Genomic DNA, 23,242 nt, shown 5'->3' with positions numbered 1-23,242 from the left:
CGTGGCCACCAGAGGTGTCCCGAGGGTTTGTTGTGTTGTTGTTCCATGGCAACCCAGGATTGTTCCACAACCGCCCCGACCAGTAAATTCCTGCCAGCCCTCTTGAGTGACCCCAGGGATTGGGGGTTGGTGACACCAAACTCACTTTTGACTTTTTGGGGAAGTGAATTCCCTGCCTGCCAAGCTGGGAGTCACATCCCACCCGGCCCTGCACACCTAGGACTGGCTGTGACACTCCCAGAGCAGCCAAACCCCTCACAAACAACCAATCTCTCCATAAATCCTTGGGAAAACAAGCCAGGCTCGCAATTCCAGATGGAAAGTGCCAAAACAATATTTCAAAAAATCATTAAATATTGTCATGGAAGAGGAAAATCTTTGCAGGTGAGTGGAACTGCATGTTGGGAATGTGTTCTTGTGGGGTTTCCACACCTGTTTTATCCCAGGGGATCCCTCCTGCTGCCTGCCCGGATTGCAGGGTTTGCATTGAAAGCTTTTGGCAGCAGGAGCAGCCGTAGGTTCTGTTTGCACAGACAGGCCCTGCTGGTGATTCCTGATCCAAATGGCTCCAGCCCTGGATCCCACATTTATTGTCCTGATACCTCTGGATGGGCTCATGGTGGGGAATGGATATTGGATACTGGGATCAGTCTCCAGTTCAGGGCAGGCAGGAGGCTCTGGGTGAGGGTGACCTCCTGATGGGACACTCAGGGCTGTCAATCCCACAATCCCAGCATCACTGAGGTTGGAAATGCCTTCCCAGACCACAAAGTGCAACCTGTGACCAATCCCCACCAGAGCCCTGAGTGCCACATTGTCATTCCTTGGATGCCTCAAGGGCTGGGGACTCCACCACTGGAGTGCCTGACCATCCATGGAAAAATTTCTCATGATGTCCAAAGAAATTCTCCTGACATCCAACAGCACCACCAAGCTCTTATTCCTGCTAAACCCACCCAAAATCAATGGAACAGCAATTCCACCCAAGATCCTGAAGATCTCCCCACACTGCAATCCCAGATCCCCCTTCCAGGATCGAAGTAGCCTCATTAATCAGCATTTCCAGCTCATCATAATTCCTGTGACAGACACTGGTCCAGAGGGAAGCTGTTCTCCTGGATCCCAAAGGCAGGTGCTGCATGTCACCAGACAGGAGTTGGCCTCGATGATCACTGGGATCCAGCTCAGGATATTCCATGGCTGGAGGCACAGTCTGATGTGCAGATTAGTGGGATGAGGTGGCAGTTTAACAGGATTTTATTGATCCCAGGCCCATTTCCTGTGTCACCAGGCCATAAAGTCAGTGGAATGACGCAGCTGGGCTGGTCCAGACCTGGGCAATGGGGAATTGCCCTTTCCAGCCTGGCAACAGCTGCTGATCCACAGGGATCATCTGTTCCAAAGGTTGGTGCCTCCCTCCCACCGGCACTGTGTCCCATTTGACGGCCTTTAATTGGTGCCTGGTTTTGTTTTCTGCGCCTGCTCCTTCCCAAGCTCTGCAGTGACTCCTGTGAGCCTGCTGGGATTCCCCCACTGATGGGAATCCTGGAATGGTTTGGGTTGGAAGGGACCTTAAAGATCATCCAGAGCAATCCCTGGCATGGACAGGGACATCTTACACCCTCCAAGTCTTATCCCAAATAAACTGCGTGGGCTGAAATCCTCACATTCCATTAAGCAGCTTTTCTGAGGACTTGAATTCCCTGCCATGCCGTCTCCCTGCTCCAGTGCCTTTGGCAGAGGCCATCATATTGTTCGCTTCACATGGATTTACACACAGAAGCCACATTTTCCTCCCCATGGTTCCAGCCCTGCACCAGGACAGGGCTCTGCCAGAGGCAGTCAGGTCTAGGCTCCCCCAAATGGCTCTGAGGTTTCCAGGACTCCTCATCCAGGCATTCCTCATCCAGGAAATTCCTCATCCAGCAATTCCTCCTGCTGCAACACAGCAAAAGCCAAATATGAATTATCACAGTAGGAACAGAATCATGGCATCATGGAATGGTTCGGGTGGGAAGGGACATTAAAGCCCATCCAGTGTCACTCCTGCCATGGGCAAGGACAACTTCCACTACGCCAGGTTGCTCCAAACCCTGCCCAACCTGGCCTTGGACACTCCCAGGCATCCAGGGGCAGCCACAGCTGCTCTAGGAAATCTGCTCCAGGGCCTCCTGACCCACACAGGGAGGAATTCCTTCCTAAACCATTCAATATTCCCCATAAGTCCTGAGGCCCCTCAGGGTACCCAGGGCACTATCTTAGCTTGCCCAGGGTGACAGATCCAGCTCTGTGTTCCCAAAGCTTCCCACAAGCTCCTAATCCCCTCCAGGAGCTGCATCTCACCTCTCCTCCTGCTCTGCCCACCCTGCTGAGGCTGGCAAGCTCCTGGCTTGGCTCCTGGCCCCTCCTGGAAGCTGCTGGCCCTGGAATCCATCCCTGGGAAACAGCTCCTGGAGATCAGAGTTGCCCCCACTTGTCCTGCTTGCTGCAACCTAAAAAGTGTATCAGTCAAAATCCCAAATGTTTGGGGACAGCACAAAAGCAGCACCAGCAGGAGCTGGGGAGCAGGGACAGGATCCAGGGAACAGCTGAAGCTGTGCCAGGGAGGGTCAGGGTGGATTTGGGAAAAGGTTCCTCACCCAGAGGAATGGTCAGGCACTGAACAGCTCCCCAGGGAATGGTCATAGCCCCAAGGCTACCAGAACTCCAGGAGCCTTTGGGATTTGAGCCTCTTGGGATTGGGATTTTGGGACTGGAGGGATTTGGGAGTATCCTGTAGAGAGTCAGGAGTTGGAATCAATGGTCCTCGTGGATCCCCTCTATCTCAGGATTTTCCATGATTCTACGAACAACCTGCACCCCCCAAGGAGTTGCTCCTGCTGGAATCTCCCCTCTAGCCCTTCCCAGGTGCTCAGCGCAGTGACAGGGCTGTCCTTCCCCACAAATGGAGTCCCACATTCCTCCCACCCTCTTTGCAGAGGAGCTTTTCCACCCCCACTGCTCTGCCCACTGCCAGGAGCTCCTGGACAGCAGGAAAGTCAGCCCAGACCGGGATCCTTCCCAGGGATCCTTCTTGGGACATGGAATGTGGCCTGGCACATGGGGAAGGTACCCCAGGATCCCAGCTGTGCACTTTCCCCCTCTCCAGCTCATTGGACAAGAGCCTAAAGCTATATTTTCCCCTCTCCCCCAAATTACACGACCTTTTGATGACAAGAAATCCTGAAGGAATATGGATAGTTATAATTATGGATAATCATCATTACCTGGATAATTTTGACATGAAAATTCAAAGTCCCTCCCACAGCCAAAGCCTTAAGGAGAAACAAACAAACAAATTAAAACTTCAGTTCTCAGTGCTGGGGTGAAATTGCCAGCACTGGGAATGCTGGGCTCAGTTTTTCTGGAAAAGACACATCTCAGGAGATGATGGAAATCTCTCCTCACAACATCCCAGCTGACTTTGGAGTCTGTTGGTCTGCTCAGGTTCCAAGGGCTGATCTGATGGAAACCCTGCGGATCCTCCCAGGGACAGAGCAGAGTCCAGACACCCTGAGCCACAAACACACAGAATGCCAGAATCCCTGAGGCGGAAAAGCCCTCCCAGACCATCGAGTCCAGCCTGTGCCAAACCCCACCTTGTCACCAGCCCAGAGCATTCAGTGCCACATTGAGTCCTTCCTGGGACACCTGCAGGGATGGAGACACCACAACCTGCCTGGGCAGTCCCTGCCAAGGTCTGACCACCCCTTCCATGGGGAAATTCCTCCTGATGTCCACCCTGAACCTCCCCTGGCCCAGCCTGAGGCTGTTCCCTCTCCTCCTGTCCCTGTTCCCTGGGAGCACAGCCTGACCCCCCTGGCTGTCCCCTCCTGTCAGGAGCTGTGCAGAGCCACAAGGTCCCCCCTGAGCCTCCTTTTCTCCAGGCTGAGCTCCCTCAACTCCCTCAGGAGTTCTCCAGACCTTTCCCTGCTGCTCCAGCCTTTCCCCAGCTCCGTTCCCACCTCTGAGCTCACTCCAGCCCCTTAGTGTCTTTCCTGAAGTGATAAAATCCAGGCTGATTTACCCCAAAACAGAGAATCACTAGGAAATTCTCCTTTCTCCATCTGTATTTCTCCAGGTAGCCCTTCCCAAGGTGACCCCTGATGTCCTCATCCCTCCCTGGCTGGACTCATCCCTCCTAGAATCCCACATAGCCTGAACAGCTGCTCCCATATCCCTGCTCCCATTGACTCCAAACTCATGTGGCCTTTCCGGAGCAAGGAAACCACGAGGTCACTCCAAGGAAACAGCAGTTTATAGGAGCTGGAATAAACCCAGGATGACAAAGCTCAGGATTATTGCATGTGTCTGGGGCCTGAACCCTGCCCAGGTTGGAGGGAATGGAGCAAGGTGGGAGATGATCCAGCAGAGTCATCCCAAAAAAATGCTCTTATCAAAGCCCTCTTTCCTCTCCTTGGGCAGAGTCAGTGGCACAGAGCCACTCTCCACCATTGGATCCCATTTCAAAATCCAGGAAGAATTAAGATCTCACTCCCCCCAAAACTCTCAGCTCCCATCAGCAGCCATCCCAACACCATTTGTGCAGCCCTTGGCAAAGGGAATTGTGGGCAAGGACTTGGGGTCTCAATAACTCCCACAGATTCCAGCACCATCCTCACCCCGGGGACAGAGCTGCTCCGTGACCTCTGCGTCCAGCTGGGAATTCCAGGATCTTTGGCAAAATCAAATGGATTTCTTGCCAAATAAATGCTCCTAAGGGAGAAAAATAACATGGAAAAGGACTTGGAGATAAACTGTCCTGCAGGAGGGATATGGGAGAGGAAGGAGTAGAACAGGTGTCACCTCCCTCACTCTCCACACACCGAGGGACACGTCACCAACACGTGGCTCCAAAAATCCTTGGAATCTTGCAAAACTCCCATCATTTTCAGGGCAAACTGTCCTCCTGCTCCAGAGGGTGGACAGGACCAGCCAGAATTCCAGAGGTTACTCCCCCAGATCCAGGAGGATGAGGGATGACCCAGGGGTTTGTTCACCTGGGATGTTTTCCATGTGAGATTTGGCTGGTCACAATGGGAGGCTAAAGGACCTTCCCAAAACAGCTCCAGACTGAGAACCCAGAGCCCACTTTGGGGCAGGAGAAGGGGCAGGAGAGCAGAGGGGCCAGGGGGGAGGAGAAAAGCCACTGCCCTGTGAGTCACCGGCTGCACTGGAGGGGCGGGAGCAGAGCAAACACTGAGCATTTTACAAGGATTTTTACAGCTGCTGTAATCCCTGGGTTATCCCTGGGTTATCCCTGCCTCCCAGGAGCAGTCCAGCTCACAGGGGTTCTCCTGCAGCAACTACAGAACCGGGGAGAGTCGAGCTCCCAAATCTGGCATTTTGGCCTTGCCACCTGTCACTCCAGTCGGGGATTTTATCTCAGCGTTTTTATCTCAGCAGCAGGAGCTGCTTCAGGGCCAGACTGAAGCCAAAGATGGCAAAGTCGGAAGCTGCCATTCCATCCTTTGCTCTTCTCCCGGGTGGGGACCTGGAAGCAGGAAGGCCAGTGAGAGCAAAGGGCAGGATTGCAGCCTTGGAGCCGCCGGAGCCCAGCCCAGGTGCTGATGGAGCAGAGGGTGGGGCCCGTCTGTCTCAGCCCCTCCTAATCAATGCACGCTGCGCTGACAACAATAATTACAATTATATTGTAATAATAATTGCCTTGGACCCACCCACACTGCCGAGGACAGCGATGCCGCCCTGGGAGGGGAGGGATGAGCAGGTCCAGCATTCCATGGAGCAGGGGCCACACCTGGAGCCCTCCTTCCACAGCCACCTGCACCCCAAATCCAGCTCCAGCCTCGAGCTCCGCCTGTGGCTCTTTCCACGGGAGGAGAGAGGCTCAGCAGGAGAAGGAGACAGGGAAAAACAGTGCCAGGAAAAAGAACAGCTCTCCGTGATGCCCAGAGAAGCTGCAGCTGCCCCTGGATCCCTGGCAGTGTCCAAGGCCAGGCTGGACAGGGCTTGGAGCAGCCTGGGACAGTGGGAGGTGTCCCTGCCCATGGCTGGGGTGGCACTGGATGGGTTTTAAGGTTCCTCCCACCCGAACCATACCATAATTCCACGCTGAGGAATTATTCTGTAATTCCACTCCATGGGCTCCAGAGCTCCTCAGTGCAGGGAAGAGCTTCACCCACACAAAAAAAGGCAAAACAGCTTCTCCAAGGCAGGATGAGCTCCCAGTCCCTGGGTGTGACTCAGCACCTCAGAATCTGAGCCCAGGAGTTAAAATTCGGGATGACTCAGCCCTGGTCCCAGATTTTACAGGGATTACAGCTCCTGGGTGGCCCTGGCACACATCACACACGTGGGGACAGCCACGGGCCTCAGGCCATGTCAGCCCAGCCTCGCGGGGCCAAGAGCAGCAGGGCAGGAGGAGATTCCTGCTGATTCCTGCCTCTGCCTCCAGGTGCTGGCTTGGGCTTGAGCCTGCATCCCAAGCCTGCATCCCGAGCCTTCATCCTGAACATGCATCCTGAACATGCACCCTGAGCTCCAAACCCTCCAAGGGCACAGACTCAGGGCCAGAGCTCCCTTGGAGATGTGTTGCGATGGGCAGCCACTCTGGGAATCCACCAGTCCCCAGAGCACCCCTCTGCAGGAATTCTAGGGTTCTTCTCCACCCTGTGGAGGGGCTGGGCTGCATCACAGCCTTGGAGAAATGGGAAAATGTCTCCACGAAAAGGACTGCCCGGTCCTGGCACAGCTGCCCAGGGCAGAGGTGGAGGCTCCAGCCTGGGAGGTGTTCAAGGACAGAGTGGATGTGGCACTCAGGGACAGGGCTGTGTGGGTCCAGTGTTGATGCTGGAGGTCTTTCCAACCATAACAATTCCATGAATTAGGAAGCAGGACAATGCCCCCCAGGGATGCTGTGGTGAGGTTTGGCCATGGCCAAATGCCTGCTTTGCACAGTCAGAAAGATTCTGGTGGCACAACGGCAAAAGTGGGAGGTGGATCCAATTCCCACAAGTGGCCAGGAAAAAAATGGGAAAAAATAGACCTTTTTCCTGGTGATTTCCTGGTGATTTCCTGGTGATTTCCTGGTGATTTCCTGGTGATTTCCCTGGAAACTGCAGGCACAAGGCCCTGGTTCTCAAGCCTGAGGAGCTCCCACCCTGAGCCCACAGGAACTGTCCCTCAGTTTGTCCCCACACAGCTCGTGTGTCTAGCAGTGGCACCATCCCCTCTCCCATCCCCACCATCCTCTGCTTATGGATGAGCCCAGATCCTCACAGGGAAAAAAAACACACCCAAAGATATCTCACCCCTGAAGTTCTTCTAGCTACATAGATTTTGGAAGAGAAGCTGCTGCAGGTTGGGATTGCTCTGACCACAAATCCCCAAATTAGGCAAAATTATGTTCCTGCAATTCCAGATGCAAACATCCTCCTCTAACTGTCACTGGGATGTCACAGGGATGTCACAGGTCTTTTTGCTATCTCCCAAAAACCCCTGCTCCCTGTGTATTTAATGCACAGAACCTGTTGCAAAACAGGGAGCTGGCTCCTGTACCTCCCGCAGCTCCGGAAGGGCCAGAGGCTCCCAGAACCTGCAGCAGCAACTCCTTCTTTGTGCTCCACAGCCTGGGAGTGACACCCAGAGCAAACAAAAGCCTCATTAAGGTGACACAAGAGCCCGCCGGGATCAGAGCTGGATCTGGCTGCTGTCAAAAGGAATGAAGTCATTTGCTCCGGTGGGGATTGGGAAACACCAAGCTGTAAATCCTCACTGCGCCTCGCATTCCTGCTGTTTTTATTAGCGGGATGTTGGGAAAGGAGGAGCCATTTGCCAAACTAACAGGCCTGGTTGTTGCAGAGGGAATTGGGAATCTCCAGGCTCCCGGTGCAGCCCAGAGGGGCATGATGGACAGCAGAGAGAGCTGCAGATGCATGGAATGGTTTGGGTTGGAAGGGACATTAAAGCTCATCCAGTCCCACCCCTGCCATGGGACACCTCCCACTATCCCAGGCTGCTCCAAGCCCCCGTGTCCAGCCTGGCCTTGGACACTTCCAAGATGGGACAGCCACAGCTTCCCTGAGAAGACCATTCCTGGATTTTGGGGCTATTTCGGGTGACAAAAGAGGGTTTGGAGATGAAGCAGAGCCCCCTCAGCTCCTCAGCACCACCCGTGTGGGCAGCAGGGCAGGGGAGGTTCTGTCCCTGTGCCCCCTCAGGTGAGACCTCACCTGCAGAGCTGCCCCAGCCCTGGGGCCAACAGCACAGGGAGGATGAGGAGCTGCTGGAGAGAGTCCGGAGGAGGCCATGGAGATGTTCTGAGGGCTGGAGCTCCTCTGGAGCCAGGCTGGAAGAGCTGGGGGTGTTCAGCTGGAGAGGAGAAGAGAAAGGAAACCTTCTAATGGGCTCCAGGAGAGCTGGAGGGGACTGGGGACAACAGCCTGGAGGGCCAGGACAAGGGGGAATGGCTTCCCACTGCCAGAGGGCAAGGATAGATGGAATATTGGGAAGGAATTCCACCCTGTGAGGGTGGGGAGGCCCTGGGATGGATTTCCCAGACAAGCTGTGGCTGCCCCTGGATCCCTGGAAATGTCCAAGGCCAGGCTGGACAGGGCTTGGAGCAGCCTGGGACAGTGGGAGGTGTCTCTGCCCAAGGCAGGGGTGGCACTGGATGGGCTTTAAGGTCCTTCCCACCCAAACCATTCCAGGACTCCATTCTCTGATCCCACCATGGAGATGGTGCTGCAGCATTTCCAGCACCTGGAGCTGCTTCCCCAGGCACAGCACAACCACAAACCCCTTTGTGCAGTGGGCAGAGCCAGCAGCATCCCTGCAGCAATGAGTGACATCACCACCCCTGGCTTTAGTCCTTTTTAGGGCTTTTTTTCAATACCTGAAATTTCCTGGAAACTCCACGAGCCAAGGCTCAGCTGAGTGGGAAACGTTCCTGGGAGTGAAGCTGCTGTGGGCAGGTCCTGGCCGGCCTTCCCAGCCCCGCGGGACATTCCTGGGCACTGACGTCCGCTTGGGGCTGAGTTTCACCCAGAAATCAAAAAGAGCCTGGTTTGGGATTCCAGAAGGAAGGAGGGAAGAGATGTGGATAGCTGTGGGCAGGCACAGAGAGCAAGGAAAAGGGGAGGTGGGAGCAGGAATGGGACATGAGAAGGGAGAGGAGAAGGGAGGAGGGAGGAGGAATAAGTGAAGGTAAGAGAAGGAATAATGAGGGGTGAGAAGGAGCAGGGATGGAGAGGAGCCTGGTAAGGAGACCAACCTTCCCCCAAACCAGGGTCCACAAAGATCTCCCAGTCTGGTGTGGAATTCTCCCACTGCCAGCCCCCACAGCCCAATCCCAGCACGGGAGGGTTGGGAGTGGGGAGAAGGGCTGCAGTGTCCCTTCTGTGCCCATCTCCTGTCCCTGCAGTCCCTGCATTGTCCCCCACCCCCTGTCCCTGCAGTGGACCCCTTGTGCTCACCCAGGGCTGGGCAGTGTCCCTCGAGGGCCATGGACCCCCTCAGCCCCTCTGTCCCACTCTGGCATGGCCTGGGCATGTCCCCAGCCTGGCCCCTTCCATTCCCTTCTCCAGCAGGATCTGCAGAGGGAATGGAGCAGAGCTGAAGGAAGAGGGTCTCAAACCCCCCAGCCCAAACTGGGCAGTGCCCAATCCCAAACTCAAACCCCCAAGCCCAGCCCAGCCCCCAGTGGAGCAGGAAACACCTCCCTCACCCAGCCCAGGGCCAGCAGCCAAACTGAACAAAACAAACCAAACCAAACATTTCACAGAATAAATCCTCTCCTTCTTCTGTTTCTTTAAACCTGAGCTGACCTCGGGGAGGTTCCAGCAGCAGAACCAGGAGCTGCTCTGCCCTGTCCCACCTGTGGCCTCAGCAATGGCCATTCCCAGCCATTCCTGGCCCAATGCAGCTCCCACTCCAGGGGCAGCTCCCTCACCTGGCTCCTGCTGACCTCTCATTCCCTCCAGAGCTGCCTCGGCCCCTCAGTCCTGCTCCACCTCATCACCCAGATCCCTTGGAGCAGATTGCCAGTTTATTCCTCATAAATAAACACCAATTACTTGGGGAGCCTTGATAAAGAAATGATTCCACTCTGCCTGCACATTTTGAGGGGAGTTCAGGTGCTGGGAATAACCCGCAGGTGCCCAGGGAAGGTTACAGACTCCCCAGGTTTGTCCCCAGGGTTGAAGCACCTTCAAACCCTGGGATGGTTTAAATCACCCTATGCCCAGCCCTGACCCTCAGCCCCACAACCAACCACACACAGAGACAGATCCAGAGTGGGAGATTCTGGGATCGCTCAGCATCCAACCACAGCAGGGTTCAAGGCACACCAGGCTGTGAGCACACGAGGAATGGCAGAGGGAGGACACAGCCGTTCAGCTGGGTGGGACTGGACCCTTCGTCCCCTTCTCCACTGTATCCCCTCCTTCCTTTGTCCCTGTCCCTTTCCAGCGGGATTTCTGTGCAATCAGGAAAGCTGACAAGCCCTATTTTGGGGACTAGCCCATCCCAAACTGAACCAAATACCTAGCCAAGGAGGAGCACCGAGAACATCAGGAAGGGCAGGAGCTGCCTGAGTCAGCTTGGCCTCTCCCCAGGGCAGGGAGGGCAGCAGGGGCAGGAATGGGGGGCAGGAATGAGGGGCAGGAACTGCTCCAGGTGCTGAGCTGGGGACAGGTCCTCCCTTCTCCAGCCTGGAACCACAGGATCCTTCCTTACATACACCAAAAATGCCCAGGAACAGCACCACGGGCACTGAAATCAGGGTCCCCCAGAGTGTTCCCCCTCCACGAGACTCCTCCAGACCCTCTGCTCACCAGGTGGGACAGCAGGGGCTTCAGCCTTGAAAGGAGAAGCCAAATCCTCTTCCCACACATCCTACATCACCTGCAAACTCCCTCCCTGCAAATCAAATCCATCCTGCTGGAAGGACACAGCACTTGCAAAAGCCTTGTCCATCTCAAGGACATCTCCATCTCCAGGAATCCCAGTGAAAAATAGGCTTCCACCCTGCTTTTCCCAAAAGCCAAAGGCAGTTTTCATCCTGAACCATCATCCTTCTGCACCTTTCTGTGGCAGAGGGATTCAGGCCCATCTCCAGCATCTAATCATGGAACCATGGAATGGTTTGGGTGGGAAAGAACCTGAAAGCTCATCCCATTCCACCCCCTGCCATGGGCAGGGACACCTTCCACTAGTTCAGGTTGCTCCAAGCCCTGTCCTTGGACACCTCCAGGGATGGGGAGGATGTGGGACACAGAACACAATGCTGTGCAGGAATTGGGAATCCAAAGGCATCAAGATCCAGTTGGATCCAATCACCTGGAGAGGTTTCCTGAGCCACTGTGCACTGGGAGATGCTCTTTGAGCCAAACTGGTTCCTCCCATGGGCTGGACCTAGGTTTGGAAACTTCATTTCATGGAAGAAAAAGGATGAGGGAAAGAATAGGTCCTTGAAGGAGAAAGGAGCAGGGATGGATGCTCAGACAGGTGGGATAACTTGGGATGATGGAACATCCCACCAGGATGGGAGCAGACACTGCTCTTGGCCTCTACTGCACCAAACTGCCCTCGTTCCACCTGCACCTGCTTCCCTCACAGGAATCCAGCCTTCCCAGGAGCCATCCGAGTGCCCTCAGCACCACTGAGGTCACCCTGACCTCAGTGGCCCATCGGGATCCTGACCATGTCTGTGGCCACAGAGCCACCAGAGCAGCACACAAGGAAAGCAAAATCTCACCCACCGAGCAGGAGGCATGAGCTTTGGCTGCTCTCAGCCAGGAATTTGGGCTTAATCCTCAAAATAAACCATCAGGATTACCCTGAGAAGCTCTGCCAAGGACCTGCTGAGTGAGTGACCGGCTGTGCCAATGGATGTTCCCTGGAAAGGGTGTTTTGGGAAGGTGGATATGGGAAAACATCTCATTCTTGGTAAAATACTGCAATTCCACCCGAAGGAAAGGTCAGTCCCACAGGAATGAGTCCCCTTCCCTGGGAAGTCCTTCCCAAATTTCAGCTGCTCCTCAGCAGACGTTTCTTGTCGGAGCACGTCTGCGACAGATCCAACCTCACCTTCCCTCACCTCCCTTGGCAGGGAATTCCAGCACAGGGCAGAACCAGAGCAGCACAGCAGCAGCTTTCCCACAAAATGGAAATTGGGATGGCCAGAGGAGACCATCCTCCTTCCCAAGGGTGCCACCAAACGAGGCAGAGATGGGGGTTCTTCTTTCCCAAGCTTTCACAGGAAAAACAGAGCCAAAGCAGGAAATCACGGCCAGGGTGGGGTTGTACCAAACAGGGATTTAAGGGTAGGACACCACAATTCATTGAAATTCAGAGGGTTTTGGTGTCTCCAGCTTTTATAGGGCTTTTGGAGAATGGGAATGGGGCAGTCAAAGATTGACTTGGGCACTTGAGATCCAACTCAGGGTGCAGAGGTTTTTCGGAGCTCTGGTGCTGCCAGAGCAGATGAGTGAATAACCTCAGCACTCTTGGACCCCATTCCCAGAGATCTCAAAACCAGGCCTATCCTCCCTAAACCAGAACTATCTTCCCTAAAACCAGACCTACCATTTCTAAAAACAGATTTATCCTCCCTAAAACCAGGCCTATCATCTATAAACTACACCTAACATCCCTAAAACACTCGGAGCACCAGACCCTTCTATGTGGTGACAGAGCAGGAGCAGCTCCAGCCATGCTGAGGAAAAAAAAAAAAAAGAAAGAAAAGAAAAAGAAAGTATCACTGTTCCTTCCTGCAAATTTGGGCTGGAAAGCAGCCAGGGGCTGCTCCTGGCTCCGTGTGCCAAGCCCCAGTGCAGAGCCATGCCTGGAGCCGTCCTTCCCGAGCCTGGCACCTCCGATTCCTTTCCTCACCTTTTAAGGATGAGGGAAGCAGCTGCTGGGGCCCCGAGTTACCTGGGAGGATTTGGTTTTGCTGCGAGGGCCGGAGCCCTCCCCACGCAAACAAGCTCCTGAAGAGAGGAGGGAACAGACAGAGGAGGGAGTGAGAAAGAAAAAAAAAAAAAAAACAAAACAAAAAACCCAAAACAAAAAGCCAACAGGTTGATCTGGATTTCCATCAAGGGTTCCACCCTCCTCCGTTTAATGAACATCGCAGAACAGGTGCTTGGAATTCATTAGCAGCCCACGAGCCCAGCAGACGGGAATCGCACCGGCCCGGCTCCACTGCTCCTCTGCTCTCCCTCCCTCGGCGGCGGCAGCCACAGTCCTTCAGCCCTTTTCTCCCGGAGCCGCAGCCCGGCATGACCAACCCCTGCACTGCCTTCTCCAGCGGCTCGCTGTGCTCCGCGGAGCTCTCGGGCAGCATGAGCCGCGGCACAGCTGCCGGCAGTCCTTCCCCGGAGCGCCGCAGCCCCGACGGCGGGGCCAGTGACGGTCCCGGCTCGGTGGCCAGCGATGGCTATGGCTCCCCGGGCAGCCTGCACTACTCGCCGTTCTCCCTGGACGGGAGGATCCCGGGCCCCGTGCGCCTGGACATCGACACCGACTTCCAGGCCGTGCGGCAGCAGGAGAAGGAGGACATCAAAGTGCTCAACAACCAGTTCGTGACGCTGATTGAGAAGGTAGGGACAGCTCCTGGCTGCGGTGGGCAGGGGACACAGGGGACACAGGCACTGCCCGGGCTCTCGGGGACCCACCGGGGCTTGCAGCCACCCCCGGCCAGGCTGGGAACATCCGGCTAATTACCCAATTAGTTATTCCTTCCGAGCTCTCTGTCTAACGAGGGCAGCAGCATCCCCGGGCAAGGCGCGGCCGGGGGCTGTGGCTGTCCCCCCGGGGGCTGTGCCTGTCACCCCGGGGAGGTCCTGGGGACCCCGAGCAGCCCCGGCAGAGCCGTGGAGGCACCGTGGGCAGGAGGCCTTGGCTCCCGGAGTGGCCAAACAGCCACGGGCGGTGACGCCGATTATGGCAGCTCCAGTGCTGGCTGCTAGAGAGAGCTGGAAACATCCCTGGAAACTCCTCATCCCCACCTCCAGCTGGGCAGCGGGGAGGGCTGGGAGACCCCCCACCCACTGCTTCCCAAGTTGTGAGGAGAAGGGCCAACAAAGTGTCGCTTTCATCTCTGCGGTGCCGGAGAAGCAGAAGTTTCTCCAAGGAAAACAACTCTCGGAGCAGGCAGGTTCCTGCAGAGCCCTGCGCCGTAAACAGATGTAATCTGTGGGATTGCTTCATGCAGCTCTCCCTGCCAGCCTCCAGCGGCCCGGCATTGATTCATTTTAACTCTCCGAGGAGCTGAATTCACATGGGGAAGGAGAAGGGTGGGAACAAATCCCATGGAGCTCTCCAAGGGGGCAGTTGTGACCAGTGACAGCTGGCAGTGCCAACAGGGCTGGCCTGGCCCTCATGGATGGGCACGGCCTCCCCCCGTGAGCCTTCCCAAGTGGGAATTTGGAGAACACCTGGTGTGGGAAACACCCACGTGGTGGAGGCTGGAATTTGGACTGTGTAGGTGGAGAAGAAGGGGTTTGCCAGGCCCTCAGAGCAGGGATGGCAGTAGGGGAAAGGGACAAAACCCTGTGTCCCTGAGCCAGCCCTGTGCCCTGACAACAGGGAGGGAAGAACAGAGAGAGTTCCAGGCATCCCAGCAAACCCAACCTGGTGACCACCTGATCCTGTGGATCCTGGGACACCGACACCCCCTGGGCTGGGGGCTCAGGGGACAGAGACACCTCTTGGGCTGGGGGCTGAGGGATACAAACACCCCCTGGGCCAAGGGCTCTGACTGCAGCTCCTGAGCTCCTTTGAAGGCTTCAAGAGCTGCATCAAGTGGCAACTTCAGGCACCTGCCCCAGGCCCTCATTCCAGAGGAAGGGAATGACACTTCCTCGGCAAAGAGAACTTGGCTTTTTAATCAGGGGTTCAGATGCTCTCGATCCCCAGCGGGTGATTCCAGGGATAATTGACCACACAGCTACAGGAGTTTGGTGCTGATGGTCTTCCAGCTGTTCTGGGTCTGCTGGCATTTATTTTCCAGACAGATGGAAAAGAAGAGAGAGAAAAGCCAAGCCCTGGAGCCCCTGTTTGAGGCCCTGCCTTTCTGCTGAGCAGCCCAGAGGGGAAGGCCTGCGAGGACGAAACTTTGGCCACTTCTGTGTTCAGGCATGAAATTCCAGGGAATGAGGCCAAATCTGGGTGATCCCTCTGCAAAGCTCCTGCTAAAAGGCTCTGCAAGGGAGGATTTCCACTGAAGGGGACATTGCAGGAGTCATGGAATCATGGAGTGGTTTGGGTCAGGAGGGACCTTAAAGATCATCCAGTTCCAAGCAGATATTGGAAGCCAAGATGGAACCAGTTCAGACCAGTGATGGTTTGGGAATAGGAATGTGAGGGATAAAAGGAGCAGCTGAGGATTAGGAAGGAGGTCAGGAATTGGTTAAAGGTCAAAGATGGACTTGGAACAACAGCCAACACAATCCATTCCCATCCCAGGAAGGAAGGATGAGATCTGCAACATCCCAATGCTTCCATCCTTCTGCTGGAAACTCCCAAGCACTGGAATGGTTTTGCTTTGCTTGGCTGCTCTCTGTGTTCAGAAAAGAAGGATTTGGGGAAAGATGGTGCCACATCTGGGTCAGCAGCTGGAATTGGGCCTCTCCTTTGGAGCCCAGGCCAAGGCTGGAGATCTGATGGCTCTTGCCCCCAGTGCCCCCAGTGCTCCCAGTGCCCCGGGCATGGCATCAGCCCTGAGTCATCCCGGGAGGCAGCACAGGAAGCTTGGAGGCAACTCCAGCATCTCCAGCCAAAACGTGACTGGGGTTGGTCCCAGAGGTAGCAATTAGCCAATTAATTGGAGTTGGCCAAGAGCTTTGAAGATGAGAACTGTTAAACTCGGAGCGTTACTGGTGAGATTGGGACTATTGGGAAAGAGGAGCAGGTTCCTCAAAGGCGGGCGGTGGAAGGGCAGCGTTGTCCTCTCAGAGCCAGCACAGGGAGCTCACCTGGAGTCTGTAATTACCTGGGATGTTCTCCTGAGCTTCATCTGAGCTGCTCGGCAATAAACACGGACCCTGATTCATTCCCTGAGCCTCTCCATGCTGTAATTCCTCCCAGTCCAGAGGGTTCCCTCTCTCTGTGCACTCTGGGGTAGGAAATCTGCCCTTTTGCTGACCCTGGACATCCCCATGTGACCTGGGTGGATCTGCAGCCTTGGCTTCACTGTGTTGGACTGGAGATCTGGTGATCCTGGAGGTGTTTCCAGGAGTCCACAGGCAAAGGGAAGGGAACTGACCATTCCTATGGTCAGTGCCTCCTTTATCCCAATGTGAACATGTTTATTTGGATGTCACCATGTTCTGTTGAGAAATTAATTAGTGGGCAACATGTAAAACCCCTAAAAGTGCCTCACAAAGAGGGAGGTGTCCCTGCCCATGCCAGGGGTGAACCGGGGTGATTAATAACATCACTTCCAATCTGAATCATTCCATGATTCCATAACCCTCCATCCTCAGGCCTAATTTTGAAGGGATTTATCATTCTTCCCTGGAGATCTGCTGATTCCAGCAGCTCCTCTGAAGGTCTCCAACATCTCCTGCCCTGCCAGGCTTTGATTGTGGCTCTTGGTGTCACTGACACCTCTCCTGTAGGTGCAGAGCTTGGAGCAGCAGAACAAGATCCTCACAACCAGGTGGAACTTCCTGAAGGACCAGGACAATTCCCACTCTGACTCGGACATCAAGGCCATCTACGAGCAGTACATGAGCAAAATGAACCAGGAGATGAAGGCGCTCAACTTCGAGCAGGAAAACCTGGAGTCAGAGCTGGCAAAGGTCCTGAGCACCATGGACACCTTTCGGAGCAAGTAGGTGACTCTGTCCATCCATATCCAGGGGGATTCAGCTGGGGCACAGGGAGCAGTGTGGGATTGATTTAACTCAGCCAGCCTAAGGTTCCCAGGAAAATATTCCTAGTTTGGTGTGCATAGAAGTGTGGATTTGAGAATTTAGGATCACAACCTCTTCCTGGTGAATGAGAAATGAAAGGAAAACCATAGCAATGAAATTCCAAGGAGAGCAGGGTCTGAGAGGAGCCTCTGCTGGAGAACAGCTCAGGCAATGGCATTGTTGGAGTGACAGCCACGAAAACAGGGAATGTTTATTCTCCACGTAATTATCACAAACCAGAACTTTGTCCCCAAAGTGATTTCTGCTGCTCAGTACAAAAAAACCAATGCTCCCAGCTTCATGGTGGGAATTTTGGGGTGTCCTGGGCAGGGCCAGGAGTTGGATTTGATGATCCCTGTGGGTTTTACAACTCACGATATTCATAATCACAGAATGGGTTAGGAGGGACCTTAAGGATCATCCAATGTCACTGTAAGTCCTGTCCAGCCTGACCTTGGACACTGTCAGGGACTGAGCAGTCGCAGGGAAATCCATTCCAGGGCCTCCCCACCCTCACAGGAGGAATTCCTTCCCAATATCCCATCCATCCCATGATCAGAGGGAAGCCATTCCCTGTGTCCTGTCCCTCCATCCCTTGTCCCCAGTCCCTCTCCAGCTCTCCTGGAGTACCTCTAGGCACTGGCAGGAGCTCTAAGTTCTTCCTGAAGCCTTTTCCTCTCCAGGCTCACACCCACCCACCCCTGCCATGGGCAGGAACACCACTCACTATCCCAGGCTGCTCCAAGTCCTGTCCAACCTGGCCTTGGACACTTCCAGGGATGGGGCAGCCCCAGGGAAATCCATTCCAGGGCCTCATTATCCTCACAGGGAGGAATTCCTTCGTGAAGGAGTATCCTCCTATTCCATGAGGGATCCCTTCCTTTCCCCCTTCACCCAAAGCATTTCTGCCAAACTCTGCTTTGACCAAAAGGTAGGAATTGTGCCCCAAACCCTCCTGCCAGAGAACATGAAGGCAGGTGAAGGTCAGAGGAGGTCTCTTATCTCTGGAGAGCTCTGAGATGTGCAGATAAGAGAGTAGCTGGGCCGTGCCAGGTCAGGGAGCAGACAATGCCTCCCTCGCTATGGAGCTCATTTGCATCCCACAGGAGAATCCACAATGAGCTCCTTTCCCTCCCGTGACACCTTGGCACCTTCCCGGGAGGCTCCCATGGGGATCTGGGCTGTGCTGGGACTGTTCAGCCCAAAGGGGTGCCGAGGGAATCCTGGGACAGAGATCCCTGCTGGGATCCAAACCCACTCTGAGGTGAGGGAGAATCGATCTGTGCTCTGTTCAGCCCAAGGATCCTGAGGCTCCCTCAGCCCTGCTCGAGGTGGCTGCAAATTAGGGAAGGGCTGACAGCTCCTTGTAACAGAGACACAGCAGTGAAATGCCTTAATCAGCTCAGAGCAGGTTGGAATCATGGAGTCAGGGAATGATTCCAATTGGAAGAGCTTCAGAGATCATCAGGTCCAGCCATGAACTCCCCATCACCAGGGTCACCACTGACTGTGTCCCCAGGTGTCACATCCACACACTTTTGGACACTTCCGGGGGTGGAGACTCCCTGGGCAGCCTATGCCAGGGCTGAACAATCTGTTCCATTGAAATTTTCCCAAATATCCAACCTAAACCTCCTCTGGTGGAACTTGAGGCCATTTTCCCTTGTTCCCTGGGAGGGGATCCTGAATCCCACCTGGCTGTCCCCTTCTGTCAGGGAGCTGTGCAGAGTCACAAGGTCCCCCCAAAGCCTCCTTTTCTCCAGGCTGAGCTCCTTTTCCAGCTCCCTCAGGAGTTCTCCAGACCTTTCCCTGCTGCTCCAGCCCTTCCCCAGCTCTGTTCCCATCCCTGGACTCACTCCAGCCCCTCAGGGTTTCTCTTGCTGTGAGGCACCCAAATCCCAGGATTCCAGGGGCCTCAGCAGTGCCAAGGACAGGGAATGTTGTGAGGAATTAGGCAGGAATAAGGACCAGGAGTTTTGTTCTTGACCTTACACTGAAATCATCCTCCCTGCAGTCCTTCAAGTGACACCCAGGTGCCTAAAAATTCCTAAATTTCTCATGGAATGTGCCTGCCTGCTCTTTATTTGGACAACACAAAGGTTAGGACCTTTCATCCCTGTCTAGAGCACCTGCCCCCCCTGCTCTCCCCCAAGGAAGCAGAATTGCAGACTGGACACCTCCCACTATCCCAGGCTGCTCCAAGCTCTGTCCAGCCTGGCCTTGGACACTGCCAGGGATGTGACAGCCACAGTCTGTGCTCAGATCTGCACTCGGGAATTCCCAGCTCCCAGCACTCTGGGATTTTCCAACCTGATTTCCTAGGGATGAATGTGCTCCCAGCAACAGGCTGCCTGAGAGTTTCCCCCACTGGATTCCTTGTGACTTTTCCAGTGACTTGGACAACGGGATAAGGCAGGATTGGGATGCTTCATCCCTCAAAAGTGATCCATGGGGAGAGAATTCCCAGGCCCCATCCAGCCCCAGTGCAGCCCAGGGGCTTTTCTGGAGCAAATCTCTTCAAACCAGGCAAATCTGGGAGGTTTCTTTTCCCCGGGGAATCCTGGGGGAGGAATAGCAAAGAACCAGTTGGATTTCCCACTGAAGTGATGCCCTCAGCCAGGCTGTGGCATTCCCAATGAACATGCCATGGGCACAGGGACACCCCAGGTCATCCAGGATGGGAGAGGTGCCTGGGAAGTCCTGAATTCATCCTGAGCCAGGGACTGCTTCCCAAACCCACCGGGTGGGACTGCCTGGGACATTCCCACCTCCTCCTCACCTGGTGCTGCCATGGACCAGCAATTCCAAAGGCAGGAATGGATGGAGAGGGGACATCCAGGAGGGAACTAAGCCTGCCTGAGATCTGCTTCCCTGGATTTCGCTCCATGGAAGCAGCCTGGGGTGAGCAGACGCTGTCTCAAGTGTCCTAAGTGCAGGAAGGGCTGGATTTGCCCTCCTGCAGTGCCCCGGGATTATCTGCCGGGAGATAAACGCAGGGATGTGCCTGTGGAATGCTCCAGCTCCAGCCCCGGGTGAGTCACGGTCCTGGGAGCGTGGCAGGAGCGTGTTGGGCCGGCTGGGCAGGCTCTGCTCCGCCGGGATCAGGGCTCTGCCAGCGCCCAGGGCTGTGCGGACAGGCTGGGACACACTGGGACACACTGGGACACACTGGGACTGGGCTGAGCTGTGAGGAGGAGGAAGAAAGGCTGCAGGCTGGCCCTCAGCTCGGTCCCACACAGCCCAGCTGATGATATTCCAGCCCAGCTGACATTCCAGGTGAGGAGCACAGCCCAGACAGGTAAATCACATCAGCTGCTGCTGCCCAGCCTTGGAAAAGCAGGGAAGGAGAGAACGAGTTCAGCACTGAGGGGGACTCAGGATGAACCCTAGGACTGCCCAAAGCTGTGACTGTCACACCCCCCTGCCCTCACCATCCCCTCGGTGAGGGAGCTGCAGCTCCAGGGAGCTGCTTTGGCTATTCCAGGTCAGCTCCTGAGCACAAATTCCCCTCTTTCCCAACATCTGCTCCCCTTCCCCAGGTACAGCTCCCTATTCCCACACTTTGGACACAGCAGGGAAGACTCCCAGAAACCTTCTGAGCCCCCAGGAACCTTCTGACTGGATGCAGCAGACCCCAAACAGCTGCATTCCTGATGCTCCCATCCTCAGTCTGTTGGGAGATCCCATTTTTCCTCATTTCCAAAGCTGTCAGCCTCCCCCAGATCCATTTGGTGATGTGTCCAAGCAGCACTGAAAGTCTGAGTTCACAGCCAGGAAAGTGGTGTCACTTTGGGCTGGAGTGAGTCCAGGGATGGGAACAGAGCTGGGGAAGTGCTGGAGCAGCAGGGAAAGGTACCTGGAGAACTGCTGAGGGAGCTGGGGAAGCTCAGCCTGGAGAAAAGGAGGATCAGGGGGAACCTTGTGGCTCTGCACAGCTCCCTGACAGGAGGGGACAGCTGGAGGGTCAGGCTGTCCTCCCAGGGAACAACAGGACAAGGGAAATGGCCTCAGGCTGTGCCAGGGGAGGTTTGGTTGGATTCTGGGGACAATTCCTCACTGGAAGGGTGTCCAGGCTGGCACAGCTGTTCAGGGGCCACCACAGGCATGTGGATGTGGCACTTGGGGACATGGTCAGGGTGGCCTTGGCAGTGCTATGGGAACAGTCAGACTCAATGCTTTCCTAGAGTTTTTTCAACCTTAATGATTCTCTGATTCCATGGAATGTCATGTGCACCTTAAGCTAAGAGGAGCCTGAGGGATGATGAAGAGCAGGGAAGCCCTGAGAGCTCAGCGTGCTCTGATCCAACACTCCCAGCACTCCCACCATTCCCAGCCTGTGTCCAGCTGCTGTGGGACACACTGACCCCATCCCAGCATTCTCCTGCTCTGACCCTAAAGGGACTCTATGGCTTTCCTGGTCATCCCTGGGATTTGGGATCAGCACACCCCTGTCCCAAGGATTGGAGTATTCCCTAATTCCTGCTCATATCCATTTGCCCTAGACTGAGGCTTTGCTCCCTGGCCCTGCCCTATCCCACCTGGATTTCAGCACCTGCAGGGCTGGATCTTCACAGGGATGTTTAGGACTCTGCCCTATCCTGGTTTGGTTCCTTTCCTCTCCATGGGCAGTTTTCCATTAATTTCTTTGCCTGTGTTCCTTCACAACTCACCTGGACTGAGTTATGACACCAGTCCAGAATTCTCTGAATTTTCACAAGCCTAACCTTTCTCCCTTGGGAAGACTCTGACCCTGGAAGTGAAACTCTGAGGAAATGTGAGCAGAACGCAAAAGGTTTGGGGTGAAAATTGAGGAGTTTGGGCAGAGCCAAATCCCTCCCCACTCCCTTTGTGAGGAACCTGAGGCTGCCCAGCCCCAAATGAAATCCCAGTTAAAGCTCCTTCCTCTCTGCTCTGGCATTCTTTGTCCTGAAAGTGCTCCTGGTGTTCCAGGGCAGCTGGAATATGGGAGCTTCTCCTCACTCCTGCCCACAGTGCCTCAGGGAGGGGGAACATCACAGGAAAAGCAGAAAGTTTGGGTACTTTGAGGGTCTCAAGACAGCTGTTAGTTTCCCTGTAATTGATCCCATGCTTTGGGCATTCTGCAGGTATGAGGATGAAATTCGCCTCTGCAGTGGGATGGAATTCACCTTCATGGAGCTCAAAAAGGTCAGTGGGAAGGGAAGGGAAAGCTTCCACCTGGATTGGCTCTACCCAGCCCTGCCCAGTCAGGGAAGGGCCTGGAGATGATCCAGGCTCAGCTGGGCTGGGATAAAATGGTCTGGAGGAGGACAGGGGGGGATCAGTGCCAATTCCACAGAAGGGTGAGTCTGGAGTGGCTCCTGAAAATCCCCCGGCAGCACCTGGGGGTCAGAGCATCCCTGTGCCCTGGGATCCCATGATCACAGCATCCTTGTGCCTTGGGATTCTGTGATCAGAGCATTCCCAGCCCTGCATCGTGGGATTTCCTGGTTGGACCATCCCTGCATCCTGAGATTTCCCTGGCCTCAGGGGTCCAAATCCTTCCCACACCACCCCCTGCTCCCTGTGTGGTGCCATTAGGGCGGGGAAAGGCTGGAATTGATAAAGGATTTGCTTTGTTCCCTGCGGAGAGGCCATGCCCTGGGCAAAGCCCGGCTGGGAACCAGCTGGAACTGGGATTTGGTGTCAAACCCCCCAGTCCGGGAGCAGGGTGAGGGTGTTGGGAGAGAGGGAGTGTTTCCCACAAATATCCCTCCTGGCTAATTCCATGTTTTCCCTGGCACACTTGGGCTAGGAAGGGCATTCCTGGGAACTTCCATGGATGGACTTTTCAATAAGTGGAGCCTTTTTCGGGGAACAAAAGCTGGGAGGGGATTGCCCAGCCCTGCCCAGCTGAGCCTCCCACCGAAAAATCCCACAAAACAACAAAGGGAAGAAGTGCTCAAAGGAGCCTCCCGATCTGGAGAGCAGTTCCAAACGTCCCTGCTAATAACTCCGGGAATGGGTTGGGTGAGAAGGAGTTCATCCCCGCTGGCTATAAATCCAGTTAGGGACTGAAGAATCCCTTTGCATCCCTGCAGGATTTGGATGTGAGCACCTTGCACCGCACGGAGCTGGAGGTGAAGCTCAAAGGGCTCCAGGAGCTGATGGACCTGAAGAAAACCATCTATGAGCAGGTGGGAGCACACCTGGAGAGGGCTGGGGTGCAGTGGGAGAGAGAGCCTGGACTGGCAGCATGGGCTGGGGGTCGCAGCCATGCCGGGGAGTTGATCCCTCTCCTCCACTAAAACCAGCACCAGAATTGGGATGGATGAACCCTGGAACAGTTGGGAACTCCAACCTCA

The 23,242-nt window shown here is 55.2% G+C and overlaps 1 protein-coding gene and 1 long non-coding RNA gene across 2 annotated transcripts in view; both read left to right on the top strand.

Moving 5' to 3' along the window:
* LOC146425977 (uncharacterized) overlaps positions 1 to 23,242 on the top strand; it is a 100,117-nt gene that overhangs the window by 71,705 nt on the left and 5,170 nt on the right. The gene's annotated exons all lie outside the window — the stretch shown is intronic.
* The window catches only part of LOC146425976 (keratin, type II cytoskeletal 80-like), a 15,515-nt gene continuing 5,170 nt past the window's right edge, over positions 12,898 to 23,242 (top strand). The window contains exons 1-4 of the mRNA XM_085041146.1: positions 12,898 to 13,601; positions 16,623 to 16,837; positions 22,025 to 22,085; positions 22,979 to 23,074. Coding sequence (XP_084897272.1) covers positions 13,281 to 13,601; positions 16,623 to 16,837; positions 22,025 to 22,085; positions 22,979 to 23,074 — 693 coding nt within the window. The 5' untranslated portion in view covers positions 12,898 to 13,280. The remainder of the gene's footprint in view (positions 13,602 to 16,622; positions 16,838 to 22,024; positions 22,086 to 22,978; positions 23,075 to 23,242) is intronic.

This window comes from Lichenostomus cassidix, chromosome 29 (assembly GCF_008360975.1).
Source record: "Lichenostomus cassidix isolate B80296 chromosome 29, HeHo_3.0, whole genome shotgun sequence".
In the NCBI taxonomy this organism is placed as follows: domain Eukaryota; kingdom Metazoa; phylum Chordata; class Aves; order Passeriformes; family Meliphagidae; genus Lichenostomus; species Lichenostomus cassidix.
The sequence above is the reverse complement of the archived record's forward strand: the minus strand, read 5'-3'. Positions and strand labels throughout refer to the sequence as shown.